General features: G+C 40.9%; 1 protein-coding gene across 23 annotated transcripts in view; it reads left to right on the top strand.

Moving 5' to 3' along the window:
• mapta (microtubule-associated protein tau a) overlaps positions 1-20,381 on the top strand; it is a 51,536-nt gene that overhangs the window by 12,014 nt on the left and 19,141 nt on the right. For 9 of the 23 annotated variants that reach the window (XM_022208873.2, XM_022208867.2, XM_051939269.1 and 6 more), the window contains exons 2-9: positions 4,642-4,780; positions 8,949-9,041; positions 9,726-9,815; positions 11,940-11,963; positions 14,995-15,023; positions 18,086-18,143; positions 18,251-18,289; positions 18,507-18,763. In XM_022208873.2, the coding sequence (XP_022064565.2) occupies positions 4,660-4,780; positions 8,949-9,041; positions 9,726-9,815; positions 11,940-11,963; positions 14,995-15,023; positions 18,086-18,143; positions 18,251-18,289; positions 18,507-18,763 (711 nt within the window). In that variant the 5' untranslated portion in view covers positions 4,642-4,659. The remainder of the gene's footprint in view (positions 1-4,641; positions 4,781-8,948; positions 9,042-9,725; positions 9,816-11,939; positions 11,964-14,994; positions 15,024-18,085; positions 18,144-18,250; positions 18,290-18,506; positions 18,764-20,381) is intronic. The other 14 variants (XM_022208869.2, XM_051939276.1, XM_022208868.2 and 11 more) reach the window with 13 other exon arrangements.

The raw sequence follows: 20,381 nt of genomic DNA, 5'->3' as shown, positions 1-20,381 counted from the left end.
TTTTTGTTCGAAACTCAAAAATATTCCGTAATAAAAGAGTAAAGAAACCAGAAAACCAGACGCCTTTACTTCAGATATTACTCAAACCAACAACTTAAACAACTTCACTCCTGCAATGGCATTTTATACTCTAAATAAACAACAAAATAATCAGCAAATTAATATTGATACGAATATTACGTCAATAAAGAGAGTACACTTCAATTTTGGCCTGCAGAATAATAGTTATTTTTATTGTCATTTATCATGTTGATTATTTTCTTCATTAATCGATTAGTTGTTTGGTCAAAAACTGGAAGAAAAAAAGCCAATATCCAAAGACATTCAGTCAGAAAACAGTAAAGAAGCCAGAAAAGAGACGTTTCTTCCTAAATAAATGACTCAAACCGATGAGTGGAACAGCAGCTCGTCTCCTGTCATGTCACCACAGTTCCCAGTAATGTTCGCTCCTTGTGTAAACATGATTATCAGCTGGAGCATCCAGTCCTTATCGCTTCCAGTTTGTTTGCTCTCCAACCGTCTGAGCTCCCGGATGCAGAGCGAGCGGCCTCTTGGTTGGCGGGGCTGCAGCTTTCTCCTCGTTGTTTGGATTCTGTCATGTGTGACGCTACAATGGAGAGCCCTGTGTGAGGACCGAGAGTACACTATTCATGAGGATTTCTATGGGACACACTCGTCCATTTAGAATGCACTGGAACGCCTTTTTCTTTTAATGATGATTTGCACTCTTTGTTTTTAATGAGCGGAGCTGCTTTTCTGTCGATAAATGCCAGTGGACGACTAAAAATGCTCAGTTCTAAGTCAATGTTGTTCATTTATAACGTTACGTAAACAAAGCACGACCGTGAAAAATGAAAAAATGAAAGTAATCAAAGCAGAAAAATGTTCTTTGTTTCAGTTTATTAGATATTAGCAAGGGCAGTAGTCAAAGGAAATCTCCAAATTGCACCTGCTCTGCAACCGATCGATTAGTCGCAGCAATTTAAAATCTGCATGTTATCTCTAAATGAGCTGAGGTGCATTATGGGAAATGTAGGATCCAGAGCTTACAGACTAACAGTCATTTTTAAAGCAAGAAATGCTGATTACTGTGTTGTTCTATGCAAGAATTTTCTCCTTTTTCTTGTCAGATGTTGAAGTTTGGTGACGTCTCTAAAAGTCCTTCTCTGTTTGTTCACTTCAATGAATCATAGTAACGTGCTGATTACTTTATTAGTCCATCCTGCTGGTCAAATTGACCCGTTTCACAGTTTGAAAATGTGATTTAAGAAATTTAGTTTTGCAGTGAAACTTCTGATGTCCACATTTTCAACACTTTTGGGAAAACTTTGAACATTTTTTGGTGGGAAAAAAAACTTTTTCAGAATATTTACAAAAAAAATCAACCAAACTCCAGCAAATTTATCTGGATTTTGGTATTTTGTAGATTTTTCTGTAAATGTTTTTGAAGAAAATATGAGAATTTTTTTGGTATTTTTAGATGCTTTTAGGATTTTTTTTGAAGATTTTTACACATTTTTTGAAAATATTTACAAGAATTTTCTTGCCATATTTGGGGGATTTTTTTCAATAAAGCTTTTAAGGGAAACTTTTAAGGGATTATTTGAATTTTCTTCCTGAAGGTTTTGCAAATTTTCAGAAATTTGGGAATTTTTTTTTCAGAATTTTTGGATTTTTTTCAGACAAGGAAACGATATTTTTTGGTGCCGTAAATGAGGACAAGAGGAGGGTTAATTCAGTGGCATTCTGAGAGTTTTTGCTTTCCAAATATTATTAAAATGCTAATCTATTGTTACATTGTTCATGTCTGTCTAAACAAACAATAATTCATTAAATAACAATCTGGTGATTGATCATTAACCATGCAAAAATGTGGGAGATTTTTTTCATGATACTTTTAAAGAATTATTTGAATTTTCTTCCTGAAGGTTTTGCAAATTTTCAGAAATTTGGGGAATTTTTACAGAATTTTTGGATTTTTTTCATACAAGGAAACAATATTTTTTGGAGCCCATAAATGAAGACAACAGGAGGGTTAATACACAGCAGGTGTCAGTGGGTCTGATTTAGAGTGGATTTGAACTTTCCACAGCCGTATATCACCGGCTTTAACCTTTAGCGTCACCGAACTGCATTTTTTCCACTCTGTGGGTTTTAGGCCTGATCTGGTCGCCACCTTGTCCCACTCTGCCATTTGTGCTGAATGTGGAACACTGTTTAAACAGCCAAGGTCAGGAGATAGGAGTTCACACAGAGGGAAGGTCACATAGCTGAGCCAAGAGCGCCTTTAGAGTGGCTTTTTTAGGGTGGAGTAACCACGGCAACAGTTTAGGCATTGCTGCTCGTAAAGAGACCGTTGCATCAGGTGCCGTCACATCAGTGCTTGGTGGTAAAGAAAAGCCTGAAGAGCACCAGGAGTGGAAGAAGTGCTCCGGTCCTTTACTTCAGCTGCAGGAAAAGCTCCACATTCAGACCCGAGTGAAAGCGTTTGCAGCAAAATGTCTGCAGGAAAACGTTCCCCGTCAGTGATGTGTTACAGAGATGTTTTTAGGTTTTGAACACAGGTAGGTTTTAAAATGCTGCTGCTCAGGACGACATAAACCTGGAGAGAAAAGAATATTAAAAAAAACTAGCTCTGAGACACAAATCTGTTTTAGGTTTTGGGGGTTTATTGCGACACAATGGGTGATTTACATAAAACCATCTGAGAAATTTAGAGGGGAAATGTCTCTTTGTTGGATCCTCTGAAGCATGACGGTCTTTGGGCTTCTTTCTCAAAGTGGGCCTTTGGGGAACGATTGTGCATCTACAGACAGTGAATCTCTGTTATTTGACATAAATCTATGCATATTTCTGACCATTTGAGAAACAAAAATGACTATCAGGCTTGAGAAAAAGACACTCAATCCCCTCAATTCATATTATTTTGCAGTGATTTACGCTTGCCAATGGCTTAGACCTCTTTGGGAGGCCGATGATGAGGGTCTCTGTGTTTTTGAATAATCCTCATGTCTATTCAGTTGGGGTCTGGTTGCTCTCTCTTTGATCAGGTCTCTCTTTGAACCCCAAGCAGTTTCTGAGCATTTTGTGCTCTTTTATTGTACTGTAGGTAAATTTTTTACAGTCCTGCACCTCTATGAAAGCAGCACAACCAGGACTAGAAGCAAATAAAACAACTCAGCTGTGCAGGATGAGGAATAAAAAAGACAAAACAACACCAAATTTCTGATTGAAAACCCTGGAATCAACATGTACCTACTTCCTGCAGTTCAACCAAAAAGTCCCAGAATTTTTGTCGTATCACTGCTGGTTGCTCCTCAGTCACTTATGGCTTCTTGGCTGCACCGAGGTTTTTGGAGCTTTTTCTTTTTCACAAAATCTAGTTAGAGCACACGGTTCAGTTCTGCCGAAATTTTAAATGAGACGTGTAGAATAAAGAGGTTTCGATTAAATATCCACATCCAGAAGCTTAGATGTGGTCACTTTTCCAGACAGAACAGCACAAAACAGATGTGCAATTTATTTATCAATTTATTTTTGCAATTTATGTTTAGATAAAATGCCTTTCAAGGGGATCAGATGATTTTAATGCATGCATGTCAAATTCAGGTTTTTATTTTTCCGTCTAGCTCTAACCAGCCACAGCTTATTTGTAGCTAGTCACAAGCTACAATGTTATTTTATAAGCTGATCATGTGTTTTTTTTTGGTAAAATCGTAATCTGTAAAGTAACGAGTAACTATATCTGCTTAAAAAATGTTAAATACAACACGTAAAAAAAGCATAAAATGGAACCGACAAACATTTGTGGCAACTGTTGTTTAGTTTTCTGATTAATTTCTGTATTAGTTTGACAGTTTTGTACCCCACAGACACGAACCGTCTTCTGCTTACTGCAGGCTTTAAGCAGTGCTGTACCTCAGACAGATTAACCCGTCATGTCAGTGTGCCAACGTGGGCATCAGGGGGACACCAAAGGTCAGAAGCTGCCAAATCTGCATCACCAAACAAACACGGAACGGGCAGTTTGGACGCCGAGGCTGATTATTCCATAAGCTCCCCTCGCTGGCTGGGAGTGTGAGAGGGCAGCGAGAAAAATATGATTCGAACTGAGAAGTGCTGATGTAACCAGAGGCTTGGCTTTAATCTGATATGTAATCCTCTTTTTATGAGATTTGACGCAATTCACATCTCTCCGGCTGAAGGAGCGTGTCAGGACTTCTGCTTCCTGCGGCGCAGCGTTTGCATCTTAACGAGTCGCCGCATGAGGCCGAAGTGCGACGGTCCACAAACACAAGTGCTGCACTTGTTGAAGGTGAAGTCACAGAGCCGGAGCAGGTTGTTTAGGAAGTGCAGCTTGTCACGGTGAGGACAGCGTGCACATGGCAGGGGCACTATTTTTAAACCTGTGAGGCTGTAACATGAAGCGCCGACCCCACGTCAGGACGTATAAATAACTCTTTCCCTCAGACTCAGTGTCTGTTTACATCCTGTGGTGACGGACCGGGTTCTGCATGCCGGAAGACAAAGCGTGCGTGAAGTTGTCATTACATTTAAGCCTTTCCTCCTCGTCGACCGCTTTGCGATTTGACGCGCGTCACGTGACTCCGCTCTGATCTTCTCCGATGTGCCTCTTTGCAGCCTGACCTGCGACCGGCCATGGACTACATGAACAACGCCTCCAACAGCTACAGCTCTGGAGACACCGTGAGCGCCTCCTTAGCCAACATGACCATCAACGACCAGCACCACCAGGAGAACGGAGTGGCCAAAATGAAAGGTCAGACATGACGAAATACAGCCAGCAGAAGCCGTGTTTCCACCCACATCACTTCATCACTCAAGCTCCCAATTCAACACACGTTTAAACTCTGTATACCTACACAAACACACAGATATACTATGAACTGTGCTTATCTTTGACCTGTAAAGCTCTTTACTGTGCGTCCACCACATAAACCCTGATGACAGGATCAGTGTCCCAGGTCCATAAGAGAAGTATTACCGTACATTTAGTAGCACACACGTGCCCGACTAAAGTCTACAAACAACTAAGGTAAAACAAAAAGTTATTGGTAACCCTAGATAATGAATCTGCCATCTGACAAGTCTTATCTCTGAGGCCTTTTTGTTTTCCCAAAGGCCTACAGTTCTCTCCACACTGTGCGATTTCAACTGTGCCGGTCAAAACTGACCCGTTGCAAAGTTTTAAAATGTGGACAATAAAAGGTATTTTCACAGTGAGACTTCTGATGTCCACATTTCCAACATTTTTGAGAATTTTTTGAACGTTTTTTGGTGGGGAAAAAAGAAACGTTTCTTTAAGAACATTCACAAAAAATCAACCGAAATCCAGCGAATTTCGCTGGATTTCGGTTGATTTTTTGTGAATGTTCTTAAAGAAATTAATTAGAAGTTTTACTGATACGTTTGTCATCACTTTAGATACTTTTAGGATTTTTATGAAACATTTTTACTCATTTTTTTTGAAAATGTGGATCAGAGACTATAATAACTAATTAAATTATCAATTTAATCAGCCAATATTATTAGATTAATAAGATCAAATCATATAAAGGCAAAATAGTTGAATTTAATGTTGATGTATTTATAGGCTAGCAAGTGATATTAAAGCTGATAAACTAATATTATCTCTGATTTAATGGTAATGATTTATACTTGAACTATTGAGTGTTTCATGAATAGTTTATAACTCATAATGCAGGTTCTCTTCCTGTGAAGCTTTAATAACTGGATGCTGTTATATAAGCAGATAGTGAATTATGATATAACTGGGCTGGAAAAGATTTGTAATCGCTGATAAATACTGGACACTCACAGCTGCATTTTAATATGTTTTGACAGATAATCATGTGTTTGTGTGCTTTGCTGTCACACTTTGGGGTCCACAGGTTAGAGGTCAGCATCTGTCTTCACATTAGAGCTTTAATCCCAGAACATTTTCTAATTATTACGTCGAAGGCAAGAATTTAGACGTCCATTTTCTCTGTAGTCCGTGTGGTCTGAGCGGAATCGGGGCGGAGGCCGAGACTCAGAGTCTCAACTGTGCTTTGTTGTAATCTCTCTTTACATAATGGATAGAAGACATGCTCGACTGCAGCTGCACTGAGCTCTGTAATCCAGGCATCTGGGTCAGAGTCCTGAGAACGAGTCCTGTCTCCATCCTGATCCACTGTTCGCTCTCGATTCACTCCGTAAACAATCAGGCCTTCAGCGCTGCACACAGAACAGCGTTAAAAAGGACACGTCCTGACCGAGATGTGAAACAAGCAGCGAGGGATCCTGTAAAACAAATCACAGTCCCTCCAGGATTTCGCGGGCGTTTTTCGTGATCGTTGCGGCCGAAAATGCCTGAATTCGCGGCAGCTTTTCTAAAAAAAAATTGCGATAAAAGTTGCGATGTTTTAAGCTTATTTGTTGTGATGAAATTGCGGGAGATGAGTGACATTTGCTAAAAAGCTGCATTTTTTCCAGCTTGTAGAACATCTTTCAACACTGTAATTGACAATATTTATTCCGAAATTAATTATTTAACGTTCCAGCCCATTTCCACAAAAGCTGGCACACCATAGTGGGACATTAGCAGCAGACAGATACTGGTTTAACATGAAGTGACCTAACTAAGCAGGGGGCGACGGGAATTGATGGGACTCAGAAACACCCCCACAATTTAATCAGTTGTTCCTTGTGTCATTTCCGATACGTCCACAGTGGTAGATTTGTTGTAGGATCACAACCATGTGATCGTCAGCAGGACGCTGAGGTAGCGTTCACCTGTTGCCATGGTTACCGTGCTGCTGTCAGACGCCGTGCCGCTACGAATCCTTAACAAATCCGTGGATCCAAACTTTAAGCCGTATCACTGCTGAAGTCTAATCATTTGGTCCTTGTGTCATTTCTGACCGACCCTGAAAACTTCATTCAAGTCCCTGAGTCTGTTTTTGGGTGATGTTGGTAACAGAGGAAGGATTCACACACACTGATCGTCACATAACTCCGCCGTGTCCTTTGGTGGAATAAATAATCTAATTTACCTTCATTCTTTCAGTGCTCTAACGGATCTGGATGCAACAGTTTCCATCATGGTGATTTTTCTGTTCTGTTGTCCACTCATTTCAGCTTTTCTAATGTGTTTCGTGTTTTAAAAAAGTGCGCATCAATCAATGATTTTTTTTGTTTGCTTTTTCTGTATTCCACCACAGTATTGCACGGGTGTAAAACAGTTTAGCTCCGCTTTGGTGAAGAACATCAGTGACTTGTTTACACGGTCTTCAGCAGTAATTTTTGTTGGTAAATGAGACTTTAGTATCGCACATGTCTGCATCTTCAAACCATAAACAGGAAGTGAATTCGGTGACGTACGTGCATTAGGTTTGCGCTGGGGACTGCTCTGATTGGTGGAACTCACGGGAGGCGGGCCAAAATTGCGGGAAAGTTGCGGTGATTGTACAAAATTGCAAGGCTGCGCAAAATTGGCAGAGATTGGTTGATTTCGTGTGAATTCGCGCCATCGCAACATCGCGAATTCCTGGAGGGACTGAAATCATCACGGTCCCGGCAGATTGTTCAGCTCGGAGCAAATGATCAGTTTCAGCCAATCAGCAAAGTGATTTCTGCCTTTTCATCCCAATCAACCATATGGCTAATTAGTACGTAGCCTAGCCTTCCCCAGTTTACAGCCCTCACTAGTGCAGTCGTTCTCCCCATTTCCGCTTCCCATCATGTCGTGTGCTAACAGGAGGCAGCGCTCCGAGTCAGATCCACCGGCAGAAAACTCATTTATCAGCGCAGAAACGCAAAGTGAGTATCGGACTGACCTCATAGGTAGGAGGTGGAGTGAGTGGAAAGTGTAGTAGCTGTAGTGTGAGGAGGTTATGGTTAGTTTACAGAAATGTAGAGCAGTAAACTCTTTAGGTGGTTTGTTCCTAGCTGTGGAGTGATGTGAAAATACCCATAAAGTATTCATAGTTTAGATGGAGTAGAATTTTATTGCCATTTGCACGGAAACATTAAAGTACAGGTAGACTGAAGGATAAAGGTGAGGGAAGCAGCAAAGGAATACAACTGTACATCATAAGAATAAAGTAGTATACATGATAAAAAAACACATTGTATACATTTTTTTAAAATAAATACCCAGAGTACATATTTCACATAAATTATAGTGTACACAAGTAAAATTTCACATGTTGGTTTGTAAACTTTTCAGATGCATCCCCAAAGTTTTACTCAACATTTGTGACAAAAGTAAAAATATTTTTGGAGACTTATTCGTGTAATTATCGCTGACTTCCTCATGGTTATGAGAAAAGAATTCTGTAATTATGAGAAAACATCGTTACGAGATCCAGTAATTCTTGTGATCTCATATTCTCGATTTATTCTCATAATTTAGTTTTCTGTATTTTTATTCTCCTTATTATGAGAAACAATCTTACTCTTATGAGATATAGCCATTTTTTATCATTTCTGAGCAAATTTTTGACTTACTGTCTCATAATTATAACAGCTGGAGCTCATCTTTTCTCTGCTTTCATATTTACATGTTCAAGCAAACCCAAAAACCTAAAACTAAATGTCTCTTGTAAAAGAAACCAAACTGTCTTTAAGCTTGTATGGTCTTTTACATGTTACAGTACAGTTAAAATACTGAATTTATAGCGTGGTATGTCATTGATTCCTTATCATCTAGTGTTTTATTTCCTTTCCATAAAATAAATCTTACTTCCTGAAGCATAACTGAGCGAGCATTTTCCGTGAAACTGGGTTTAAATAACAAACTGGAGCAGGTGTTTGTAACCGTTTTGAATTCTTCTTCGTAGGCCGGCTTTGTACAGCTTGTGTAAATTGTAGCATTGCTGAGTTTTTCCAGCGCTTCTGTCTCGATCACGTCCAGCCTGACCTCGGGTTTACCTTTTAATTCACAGAGGACGAAGCGGCGCTCAGTGAAAACGGGGTGAAACCTGCGTCTGAGCTGTCTCAGCCAGAGAGCAGCCAGTGTGATGACGAGGTGCCGCCTGGTACGATCTCCTGCACTCCTCATGCCATGAAACCCAGCTTAACCCTCAATTAGCACGTCTCCGCTTGTGTGCAAACCATCAGTTAATTTCTCCTTTTTTTTCCAGTTAACGTTCCTTTTTTTCAGAGCTGCAATCGGAGAAACTTTCATCTTATTTTGCTGATTTCCTTCTGCTTCTCTGGTGCCATTTTTTTCAGCTTCCTCGCTCCGACCCGTCTTGATTTAATTTTGGGTTTCCCTGCTTTAAACCTGCTCATTTGCTTGACATTTATAGCCAGCTAGTGACAGCGAGCCACATGTAGCCGTGTTGTTACCACAAACAAACTGCAGCAGGAGCTTATTACCCTGCGAACATGCAGAGTCACCACTTCACGGGCACAGATCAGCGACTAGCACGGAAAATAATGGCTCTCTGTGCCCTAAGAATTAGCTCCCCTCCAGTCTGGGTCAAGCATGCTTTGATCATAAATACTGAGAGTGACGGCTCGTCCAAAGCAAAGTAGGAGGGAGGGTCATCAGGTTGGAAAGCCTCCTTGATCTGTTAAACAGCTCCTGAGAGCGTAAACATAAGAAATACCACAAGCGACCTGTCGCAGTGTCAGGAGGCTGAGCTGAGCTAACAAAGTGTCAGATTAGGATTAACAAGTCTTATGTTATGACTGACTGGCGTCCACTTATCCTGCAGCGGAGAAGCCTGCAGAGAAAGGAGGTGTTGAAGCTACATCTGAGGTCTCAGAAATAGAGAGCACCTTGTGTGAAGACGAGGAGCAGCCTGGTATGCCTCCGGTCGCTGAGTTCCTGCTTCTTCTCAGCTGCTTGTGCATCCTAGCATTGTAAAATGATAGTCTGACCTTGTAGAAATGCACTTATTTGCTTTTTTTTTTTGCAGCGTTAGCAGAGAAGATTGATACCACTCTCATGTCTGTGCAGTAAATATGAAGGTACAGCCAGCAGCTTAGCTTAGCATAAAGGCTGGAAATGGTCCAAAATCCATCAAACAGCACCTCTGAAGCTCATTAACTACCAGTGGTGGGAAGGATTTTTCTGAGAACTGGTTGCTGAAATGTAAAATATAACCATAGACTGCATATTAAGATGGACACACCCTCTGTGACATCATTCATAGGTTTCCCAAAAAGCAGTGTTGAAGCTCAGTGTTCAGACTTCCACAATTTTGAAAGTGCCCGAGTGATCTAAAAATGAGGACAAAGGTGGAGCGTTACTGGAGCTGGAGCGTAACTGCAGACCTTAAAATATGCATAAGTATATTTAAAGAGGTAAGTTGTATACAAATTTATCCTCCGTACAGTTGTTACGATTGGGAAAAGTAGCCATAGAGACCAAAAATGTTTTTTATCCAGGTGGTAAACATGTTCAGTCCTGCTGTAAAGTTATCCATTATAACATGGAGGTCTATGGGGATTGACTCGCTATTTGAGCCGGCCTCAGGTGGCCATTTGAGGAACTGCAGTCTTTATGCTCAGCTAACCTTCCTGGCTGTGGTCATAGACTGTATATAAAAGATGTATGTAGCCTCCACAAAGTGCCTCAAACCTGATTTTTTTCCAACAGCCAGCAGGGGGCAACTTCTCCGGTTGCAAAAAGAACCGTGATTGTATAGAATTCTGTGAGAAAATTACCCGACTTCTCACTTCATTTGCTATCTCAATGAACTTTTTCCAAATGAGTTTATGGTCTCAATCACTAGTTTCAAGTCTACTTTAATACAGCACAATGTTTGTTTTGTAAATTATGATCTCATGTAAAATATAATAGATGTTTAACCACGATATGCTTGAGAATAACATTGTGATTAGCCATCTTTAGCCGTCATGTAGTTTTTTAATGGGCAAGTCTCAAATTAGAAAAATTGAAATGTAAAACAGGAACATTTGGGGAAAAAAACACTCAATTTTGAGAAGATGTTTTTGTACTCGCTTGTGATGGGTTTTTTTTACTTTTTTGATGAAGAACTAACACGTTTGAGACACGGAAACACCCATTTTGTTTACGTTTCAACATGTGTCTTTTGTTGTCTTCATCTCCAGACAGCATGAAAGCAAAGAACAAAATGACAGCAAAGTTAACCGCAGGACTGCAAACAATATTCTACAAAGCAATAGGTTTCATTGTGACTACATCCATTATTTCTATACCGTCTGTGGCTGTAGCTTAAATACTTTTGTGTCGTCTACAGATATAAGAGTGGTATCTCAGATAACTTATTAGACACCAGCAAAGTTTTATGACCAAAGCTGCCTGCCGCCCCTGTTTATGTTCTGACTGTAAAATAAAGCTTACTATCGGTTTCTTTTAGCATCATGGTTGGGAAAAGAGTGTGTTTTCTTTGGGTTTGTTTTTTGACTGTGCTTCTTCTTTTCATACTTACCCCTTCTCTGGCGGTTAATACTCTGCTTCTTCCAGAACTGCAACACGATCATAAGCAGACTCGAGAGGCAAACATGTCCTTTTTTTAAACAAAAAGATGGTTACATCCTGGCTATTTCAGAATGAAAGGAACGGCCAAACCACAGGCAGATTTAAGGCTCCTGTGATCTGTTCAACAGATGCACAGCTCCCAGTCGCCAGAATAATGTTGAAAACAGCTGAAGCACCACATGGAGCACCAGCTTCAGTGTGGTGCTGCTGCTGCTGCTAACCTTAAATAAAAGCTGTGGGAACCTGAGCGCCGAGCGTTTGCATATCCATCCTTATGCTTTTGAACGATACCCGACCGTTATTTGCTGCCTTCTTTCTGCATTAACTGAAGACGTGCTGTATGTGGGCTCTTATTGATTCCTTTGCAGTGAGTGAGTGTATTAATCGGTCATGAATGACAGAAACTCATTACTGACTATGCTCTGTTGTCTTTTCCATCCGTCTCATCATGTTCAACCAGCAGCAGGAGGAGCAGCTTCAACAGGTAGGCTGCTGCACTCTATTGATCGCACTTAGACCCTATTTATTTACTGCACAGGATAGATATGAAGACACTTAGAGGCTTAGCTGGACAGAAAAGTAACCCAGAGGGAAGGAGCTGCTCTCTGTAATCTGCTGTTTTATTAATATCTTCCATGTATTGTCAGATTTATTATGCTTTATTGTTCTGGTTTGTTGATGCTGTCCGAGAGCTCAGAGTACCATCTGAACAGTTTCTTTTACAGAGTTTTGCCTAAATCATTTAAAACATGCGTCCATTTGTAAAAGGAATCCTAAATTCATTAAAGTTGCATTTTGATGATGCATTTATGAAGTTAAAAAAATAGTTGCGGTAAAAATGACAGTAGTTCTAACAATTCGTTTTAAATCAACATAGCAAAACAAACTTTAAAATAGTTTAATTATTCCTCTTATTTTTATTCTTATTCATCTTGTAATTCTTTTGTGTTTCAGCATTGACAGTTTTTCGTTTGTGACTGCTGTAATTTAAGCTCTTTATCGATTTAAAACAATATGTGAGGATAAACAATGGATCTCCAGATCTGTGAAGGTGGAGGAGACCAAAACCAGAGCAATAAAAGAGTTTATGTTGGCAACTGCTTGCCACACAGACCCAGTTAAAGACTAACTGTTGAATATATTGGAGACTTTGGCAGCTAAAGACCCAAATATTGCCTTTCTAGAACTGGTAGAGACCAAAATCAGAGCAGAAAGAGAGATGACGTTGTCGACTTTTGCAAGTCAAACACAATTAATGGCTAGTCAGTCAACATATTGACACATTTAGAAGGTTAAGAGCCAGATATTGCCCTTCAGAGATGGTGGAGCCCAAAAACAGAGCAAATAAATGTGATATTAACAACTGTTTGCCAGCAGGTTTAATCTTGTTAGAGAAGAGTATGTCAGTGCCTTTTCAATGCAAAGAAGTTTCACTTTAATTTATAGACACCAAGGTAGTTTGCCTAAAAAAAAAATTAAAGTTAAATAACCGGTGATGTTCCGAGGCCTCTAATTGGCCAGCTGGTGTGTCCTGGTAGATATGTAGCCAATCAGAGCTCCTGCTGCTCTGTGGCTTGAATTTGATCTGGAGGCAGCAAAAAAAAAAAAAAAATGCTGGATATAATCACAACGTTTAAACATTTGAAAGCCTTATTTTAATTGGACTTTGCAAAGTTTTAGGTTCAGTTATTCATCACTTAATGCCAGAATAAAGAAATGAAATAACTATTACACTTGTTTATATAATAATGTAAAAAAAAATAAAAATTCTGGTATTAGACTCAAGTGTAAATAAACTTGTTAGAGCGCTTCATTATTTTGACGACTTTTTTGGGACCTCCGTTATTTTATTCTGCCAGATTCGGTTCAGGAAGGCTTTATGTCACGTTGTAATCACCTTTTTTGACAATGAAAATGCATAATTCAGTGGTCTGTTCATTATGTTCACTGGAATGCATCATCTCTCCTCTGTCACCCCAGTGTGATGCATTAATGTCCATTTCCGTCTCATTTTGTGTTGACATATTTTTTTTTTTTTCCACCATTAATCATGTCTCAGTTCGTGGTCTTGCATCATCACCTTTTGTGTCTCTCTGTTCTTGGTGTTTTTTCTGGTTAATGAGAGTCTTTTGTTTTCCCTCGTGGTCATCACTTCTTCTTCACTTCTTTAATTATTTTTTGTTTCAATGGGGAGATGGAAACGAGTGCTGTGAATGTCATCATTAATCTGCTTTCCAAACAAATTAGCGAGGCCTGGTTCTGGAGTCCGCGGCGAGTTCGAATTCGCGAAGCCTGAAGTGCACGGAGTCGCTGGGAAAGGCGTTGACTTCATGGGAGCGTCCTGCTCTCCGGACCCAGGAAACAAGGCGGTGGGGGAGTGTGGGAAGAGGCTAAGTGACTCTTTATGGGCCTCCGAAGACCTCAGCTGCACGTCGGAGAAGAGACGCGACACACAGGCCGGCAGGGGGAGTCCTGAGTGGACCGGACCCGTGGATGCTCAGAGGGCCATCAGCCTGGACGCCTCCGAGTGCCTGACTGAAATGAGCAACCTCTCTGGGACGTTTTTAATCCGCAGTGCGGCTCTGGAAGACCTGACATCCATCGGAGACAGAGACAGAGGGGGAGAGGAGCTCGTTTGTGAACAACCGAATGATGAACTGACTGCTGACGGAGCGGCTTTCAAGCCCTGCAGTGAGTCTGGAAACGTAAACATCACTCCAGAATCACAACAGGCGCCTCACACACTCAGTCTGTCAGAGTCTAGCTGTGATCCTCATTCAGAAGACCTTCATCCAGCTCTCAGCAGCGGGAGCGTTTCCGGCAAGGATCGCCTTTTTACCAAATTGCCATCTGACACGGCAGCTGAAAACAGCAGTGACTCATGGGTACATAGGGCCAGCTATTCACAGCCTGACATTTCTAATGACTCAGAGATGAGGAGCAGTGTGGTTCAGACCACCGGCACCGCTGAGCTCCAGAAAACTCCCCCCCAAAGCTCTGCGCCCAGAAAGTCTTTGGTGCCGGTCGCTATTTTCAAAGGTCTGTTTGCTGTCATGCTCACCAGTTCAGAACCAGTCCTCCTCAGTTACCTCCTTACACTTGTTTGATTTACAACGCAGCTTCTACTCTCTGTTATGCAGCACTCTCCCTCCGAATATTTTCTCCGGACGCTAACTTTGGCCTGAGGAGAAGCTTGTTGTCCTCCCTCCCCCACTTTAACTTTTGGTTTCATCTCTCCATCTCTGCTCACTCTGCCGGTTATGCAGCCCAACAAGCCACTCTTTGGTTCACACGTGCACTCAGTGTGCATCATGTGTCACGCTGCATGCTGCATACCCAACATCACTGATTTCACTTCTTGTTTTTTTTTTTGCCATGAGAATGTTTTCAGGCACACTCAGAAGAGAAAAAGCTTAACTTATTGCACTTGGGTGGATTTAAAGAAGAAATTACAGATATTAGACTTCAAAAAATGGGTCAAAATCCAATGATTTGTTTCTTTCTCTTTTCTGTAGCTCAAGCAAAGATGGATAATGGAGATAAGGTATGTGACCAAGAGCATCATTAAATCTGTGTCTTTCATTTCGTTTTTGCTGTTTAAGGGTGATTCTGGTTTGTTAAAAGTTGAATGTTAAAGCTGTGAAGACAACAAACACAATCAATCACCTAGTAAATAGAGATTAGACAGAATTATTGGGAGAAAAAATGCAGACAGAATGTTTGTTTCCCTCCTGTTGTCTTCACTTATGGGCACCAAAAAATATTGTTTCTTTGTCTGAAAAAATCTAAAAAATTCAGCAAAAAAAAAAAAAAATCCCCAAATATCTGAAAATTTGCAAAATCTTCAGGAAGAAAATTCCAATAATTCCTTAAAAGTTTCCCTTAAAAGTTTTATTTTAAAAAAATCTCCCAAATTTGGCAAGAAAATTCTTGTAAATACTTTCAAAAAATGAGTAAAATCTTCCAAAAAAATCCTAAAAATATCATAAATGACTAAATGTATATGTCATTAAAACTTGTACTGTTTTCTTTAAGAACATTCACAAAAAAAATCAACCAAAATCCAGCAAAATTCGCTGGATTTTGGTTGATTTTTTTGTGAATGTTCCTAAGAAACATTTTTAACATTTCTTTCTTTCCACCAAAAAATATTCAAAGATTCCCCAAAAATGTTGAAAATGTGGATGTCAGAAGTTTCACTGTGAAGATATAGATTTTTCCACATTTTCAAACTTTAAACCGGGTCAGTTTTGATCCGCAGGACGACACGAGGGTCAAGCTATGCCTTCAGTTCAACTTTGGCCTAAGGCTGTGCACACACAATTTTCAAGTGAATATTCCCAATTTATTCACTTCTACCTCCAAATTTAGACAGTGTGGCTGAACTGCTGACTTTTTTACAACCCGTCTGATTGCGTTTACTTTACCAGCGACTCTCATCTTGTGAGAAAAAAAAACAGAAGCCGCTCTAGACCTTGTCTGTGCCATCAGTCAGCAGCGGTTTCCTGGAATCACAACCACAAAAGGAATAGTTTGTCATTTTCAGAAGTAGACCTTTATCCCTGTGAGTTTGTTAAGATTGATGCTGCTCATTTGGCTGCTGGCTTAAAGATCCCACATTTTGCTTTTTGGGGTTTTCCCATTTCTTCGGTGTGCTGTACAGCTGTTTCTTGTGCATATAAAAGGCCAAAATGAGTGCTCCTTATCTGCATAAAACACCTCATTTGAGATCCAGGCTTTTCTTCTGTTTCTCATCAATGAGTATGTTTATATGCAGTCAAAACCCCTTTCTTAACCGGAATATTAGCAATAACCCAGTTGCGTACGGCCATGTAAACACCCGCAAAAACCCAAATAAGACCCCTGGGGTACTCCTTTTCTAACCCGAATATCTCGTCATATAAACGCGCATCGGAATATCCCGAGAGAAAGAGACATTAGTTTGCGTTCTGCGCATGTTTCATCCGAAAGGAATCTTGGTCTTTTGAGTCCAGCTACTACTTGTATACATGTTGTATCCGCGTGTGGCGCGCGACCCACCGGAAATACACAAAGAGAGGTAAATAGACATGGCGAAACCCACACGCCGCCCACAGCGCCACACAGCGTCACACAACAGGAGTAACTCTGTCTGTTTATCCATGTAAACGGGTTATTCCAAACGTTTCAGGAACCGGAATATTGACCTTAACCCGAATGTTGACTGCATATAAACGTACTCTATGTCACTGTGTGCGACGTTTGCGTAGTGGCGGCTAGTTTGGCCTCGAATAAGAATTAGCACTGACCAAAAATCCAACTGTATTTCCTCACTAGAGTTGTTTCTGCTAAAGCTACGCCTCTCTGCTTGTATCTAGAGGTCCGAGGTTCAATACGTAACCGACACTGCATCTCTTTCGTCACGACAGCTGACAGATCACAGCAGGCTTTAAGAGACTGGAGCTAAAACGAAGCGTTTCAGACAGAGGTGGTGCAGCGTTGTACAACACAACACAAACTATGTGTTTTTTGAACGTTAAAGCAGATAAACATTTATTCATGAACCCCTGAAATACAATTAGTAACCTGTAAATGTGCAGAATGTGGGCTCTTTAACTTCAGTCTACAGCCAGCAGCCAATTAGCTTAGCTTATAGCATAAAAACTGGAAACGCTAACACTGTTTCAGGAGTTTTCCTAAAAAAATGCCTGGTCAAGAAAGGCTCAAGTTCCCCCCATGAAACTGCAGGTTTTACTCACTGTTTTTGCAAGAATTAAACTAAATATATTTAGTGACCTGGAGGCAGATTTTGGAACATTTTGACAAAGAACCACTGCTGTTCAACTCTGTTTAAGCAAACCTTTAACATAAACGTGGCTACAGACAATATGATTACATCAATGGGAAGCTCTTTACTCATAATTGGCGACTGTAGATCGTAAGTTTCAAAACAACTCGTAGAAAAGACACCAAACCATAGCAATGAATGTAAGACCCAAGACTTTATAAACCAGAATGACCCTTAAACATTTCATTCATTATCTTTTTTTTTCCATCATCTGTCTTTTGTTAAATCATTCTTTATATTTTGTGGTTGTTGTCATTAGAACTTTTGTTTTCCATTCATTTTTCCTCTTCACGAAAAAGACTCAAACTGCCACAAAACCAAGCTCTTCCCCTAAAAGACCGTCCATGTCCGCCAAGGGCAACAAAACACGAGCATCCTCCCGAAACGGCCACAGCTCCATCCCCGTTAAAACCAGCAGCACAGGAGTAAGTACAGCAGGTGCAGCTTAGAGTTTAGACCTGAGCTCAGGGCGGCGTGACTGATGCTCGGCTTCCTGATTCAATCCTGTGTCAGAGGTCAGAGAAAGAGAACGGCTGTGGAGGTTGTTCAGTCGCTTTGATTGCACCCAAACCTGGTTTCTGTTTTTGTCGCCTAACATTGCCACTAACCGAAGCCTCGTCCATTCCTCACTGATTACACTCATTTGTAAGATTTGTGTGATTTCATGTCTCGCTTATTGTGTTTCGCATCTAAATGACAGCAGAATAAAAGCCAGTGCAGTTTTGCTAAATTAAAAACAGCCTCTCTGCTGGAGACTAAACTGTGTTGTTGTGTTCCAGAGTGGTGCAAAGTCTCAAACTCCAGGAGCCAAAACTGGCAGAACTGCAGCTCAACCAGGTACAGACTCAAGGCTTCACGCTGATTTGATTTTCATTTGGATTTTATTGATTCCATAAGGACTAAGATTTAAACATTACTTATGATGTGTTATATTTTTTGTACAGCTAGTGCCAAGAAACCCCCTACTCCAAAAAATGAAAAAGGTAAAAAATAGCAAACCGTTAGAGATCACTTCCAGCCTCGCATGGCCACAATGCCATAGTCTGATCCGGATGTCCTGGATCAAACTTGGTCCGCTTTTAGCCAGCACAGCTCCGAGTTTGTCTTTAGTTTTTTTGATTATTTCTCAGTTGTTTTCCTTACGTCCACGGCTCGATATGTTTCAAACCTTCTGACTTATTATTTGTCCGATTGCTTAAGATGGCCAGAGTGGACAGAGCAGCCCTGGCACCCCCAAGTCCCCCTCTAGCCAAGCACTGTCTGCAAAGGCTGCCGCCGAGGCCAACAAAGTGAAGAAGGTCGCGGTGGTTCGCTCTACGCCCAAATCCCCGGGATCGCTGAAGAGCCGTCCGCCGGCGCCTCTGGCTGCCGCCGCCGGGCCGATGCCAGACCTGAAGAACGTCAGGTCCAAGATTGGCTCCACAGACAACATCAAGCACCAGCCTGGAGGTGGAAAGGTAACGTCACTCTGTCTGCAGCTGTTTCACTGAGTTTACTTCTTACCCCAAACAGTCCCAGACTCTGCTGCAGTTTGCAGATGAGAGTTTTATTTTCTTTTTGAAACAGCTGCTCTGGAAGCAAAAAATAATCTTATTGGCTGTGATAAACCATCAAAAGGCAGATCCAGATTTCTCCTAGAAACACGGTGTCTTATGTAGAGATGCTACTGAATATTGGTGAATCGATTAATTGCTATATTTGAAAGCCAGAGGACATGCATGTCAGAGGATGTGTTGTAGATTAGCTGTAGTACCTGCTCATGCCACCTCTTACTGTTGGACGCTGTAGTTCTGCTTTGTTGGGATTTTGCTTCTAATAGGGCACCATGACCAAGACTTCTGAGGCGGTTAATGGCTTCCAACCGCAGCTCGTTCATCCAAATTTGCAGCGGAATCTGTGAAGTCAGTGATTATATGACTGACTGGATAATGCAATCAAGTCACTGTTTAAAATACCACATTTCTGACCTTCACAATGATCCTAGAAGCATAAATTAGTCCACTCAGTGCAGACCGTATAAAATTGTCTTTTATCATTGTAGACTGTCTGTTTTTACATCCCTGCTCTTGTCCTGTTGCCACCTTTCAGCACAAAGATGAAAACATGTGGCATTAAACTTAAAGGTGGAGTTTGACAAAGGCATTGGGTACAGCTAACATTTAAAATGGTTTCCTCCTTACAATAGAATCTGCAAAAACTGGGTTTGCTGGTGAATATTTTATGTGTGCATTGTTCATGCTGCATTCATGCCGTGTCGACAGAGTTGGAAGAACAGCAAACACATCCTTCACTCTACCTAACGAAAGTTCATGTATTATTCAAGGGGCGTTAGCAGTAGTGCTACGCAGCTAATTGTGTCGGACAATTAGTCTAAACTGATTGGTTTTGTTGTCTTTGTAGCAGGAACACTTTCTACCAAGTGAAATTCGATACAAACAAAGAGAGTTTTAGGGTTAATGTTGGATCTTATCACGGAGTGATAGTTTGTCGCATATGTGGACGTTTTCGATTCTGTCAAAAATGATTATTCAAAAAAGAATCACAAGTCCAAGCCTGAGGTTTTTATTCCCCCAAAATGATGTTGCCATAGACTGCATATAAAGATGGACAAACCCTCCATCTTGGCAGTGCCTGGCTCCTTACCAGTTCCTTCCAATCCAAAACTGAGCGAAGTGTTGCAGCGTTGAGTGGAGATTAAGGTTGAAAAGTAGCCTGAAAGCTGTTACCCCCTAATGAGGCAGAACTTTAAACCTTAATGCAATTTAAATGGTTGAGTCACGTAAAAATTCACCCGTTACACTGTTATCATGAACGTCAAGATTCACTATAGAGACCCAAAGCGTTTCTTGTACCAGGCTGTAAACATGTTTATTTATGCAGTGAAGTTGGACATTTGAACAAAGGCAAGGGCATCAGTTTGTTTTTAAAAGTGGGGGGGGGTGGAGACCACAGCACTTTGAGAAAATGTCGAAGAACGGTGGCAAAATGCCACAGGCTGGGCTCAAACTCACAACCACCACACCAAAGGCGGAGGCTCAACCTGTTAAGCTATCGGTACTTGCAGGTAGAGGGGTC

This window comes from Acanthochromis polyacanthus, chromosome 19 (assembly GCF_021347895.1).
Source record: "Acanthochromis polyacanthus isolate Apoly-LR-REF ecotype Palm Island chromosome 19, KAUST_Apoly_ChrSc, whole genome shotgun sequence".
Classification (NCBI taxonomy): Eukaryota; Metazoa; Chordata; class Actinopteri; family Pomacentridae; genus Acanthochromis; species Acanthochromis polyacanthus.
Note: the sequence above shows the minus strand (reverse complement) of the source record. Positions and strands in the feature narration are given on the sequence as shown.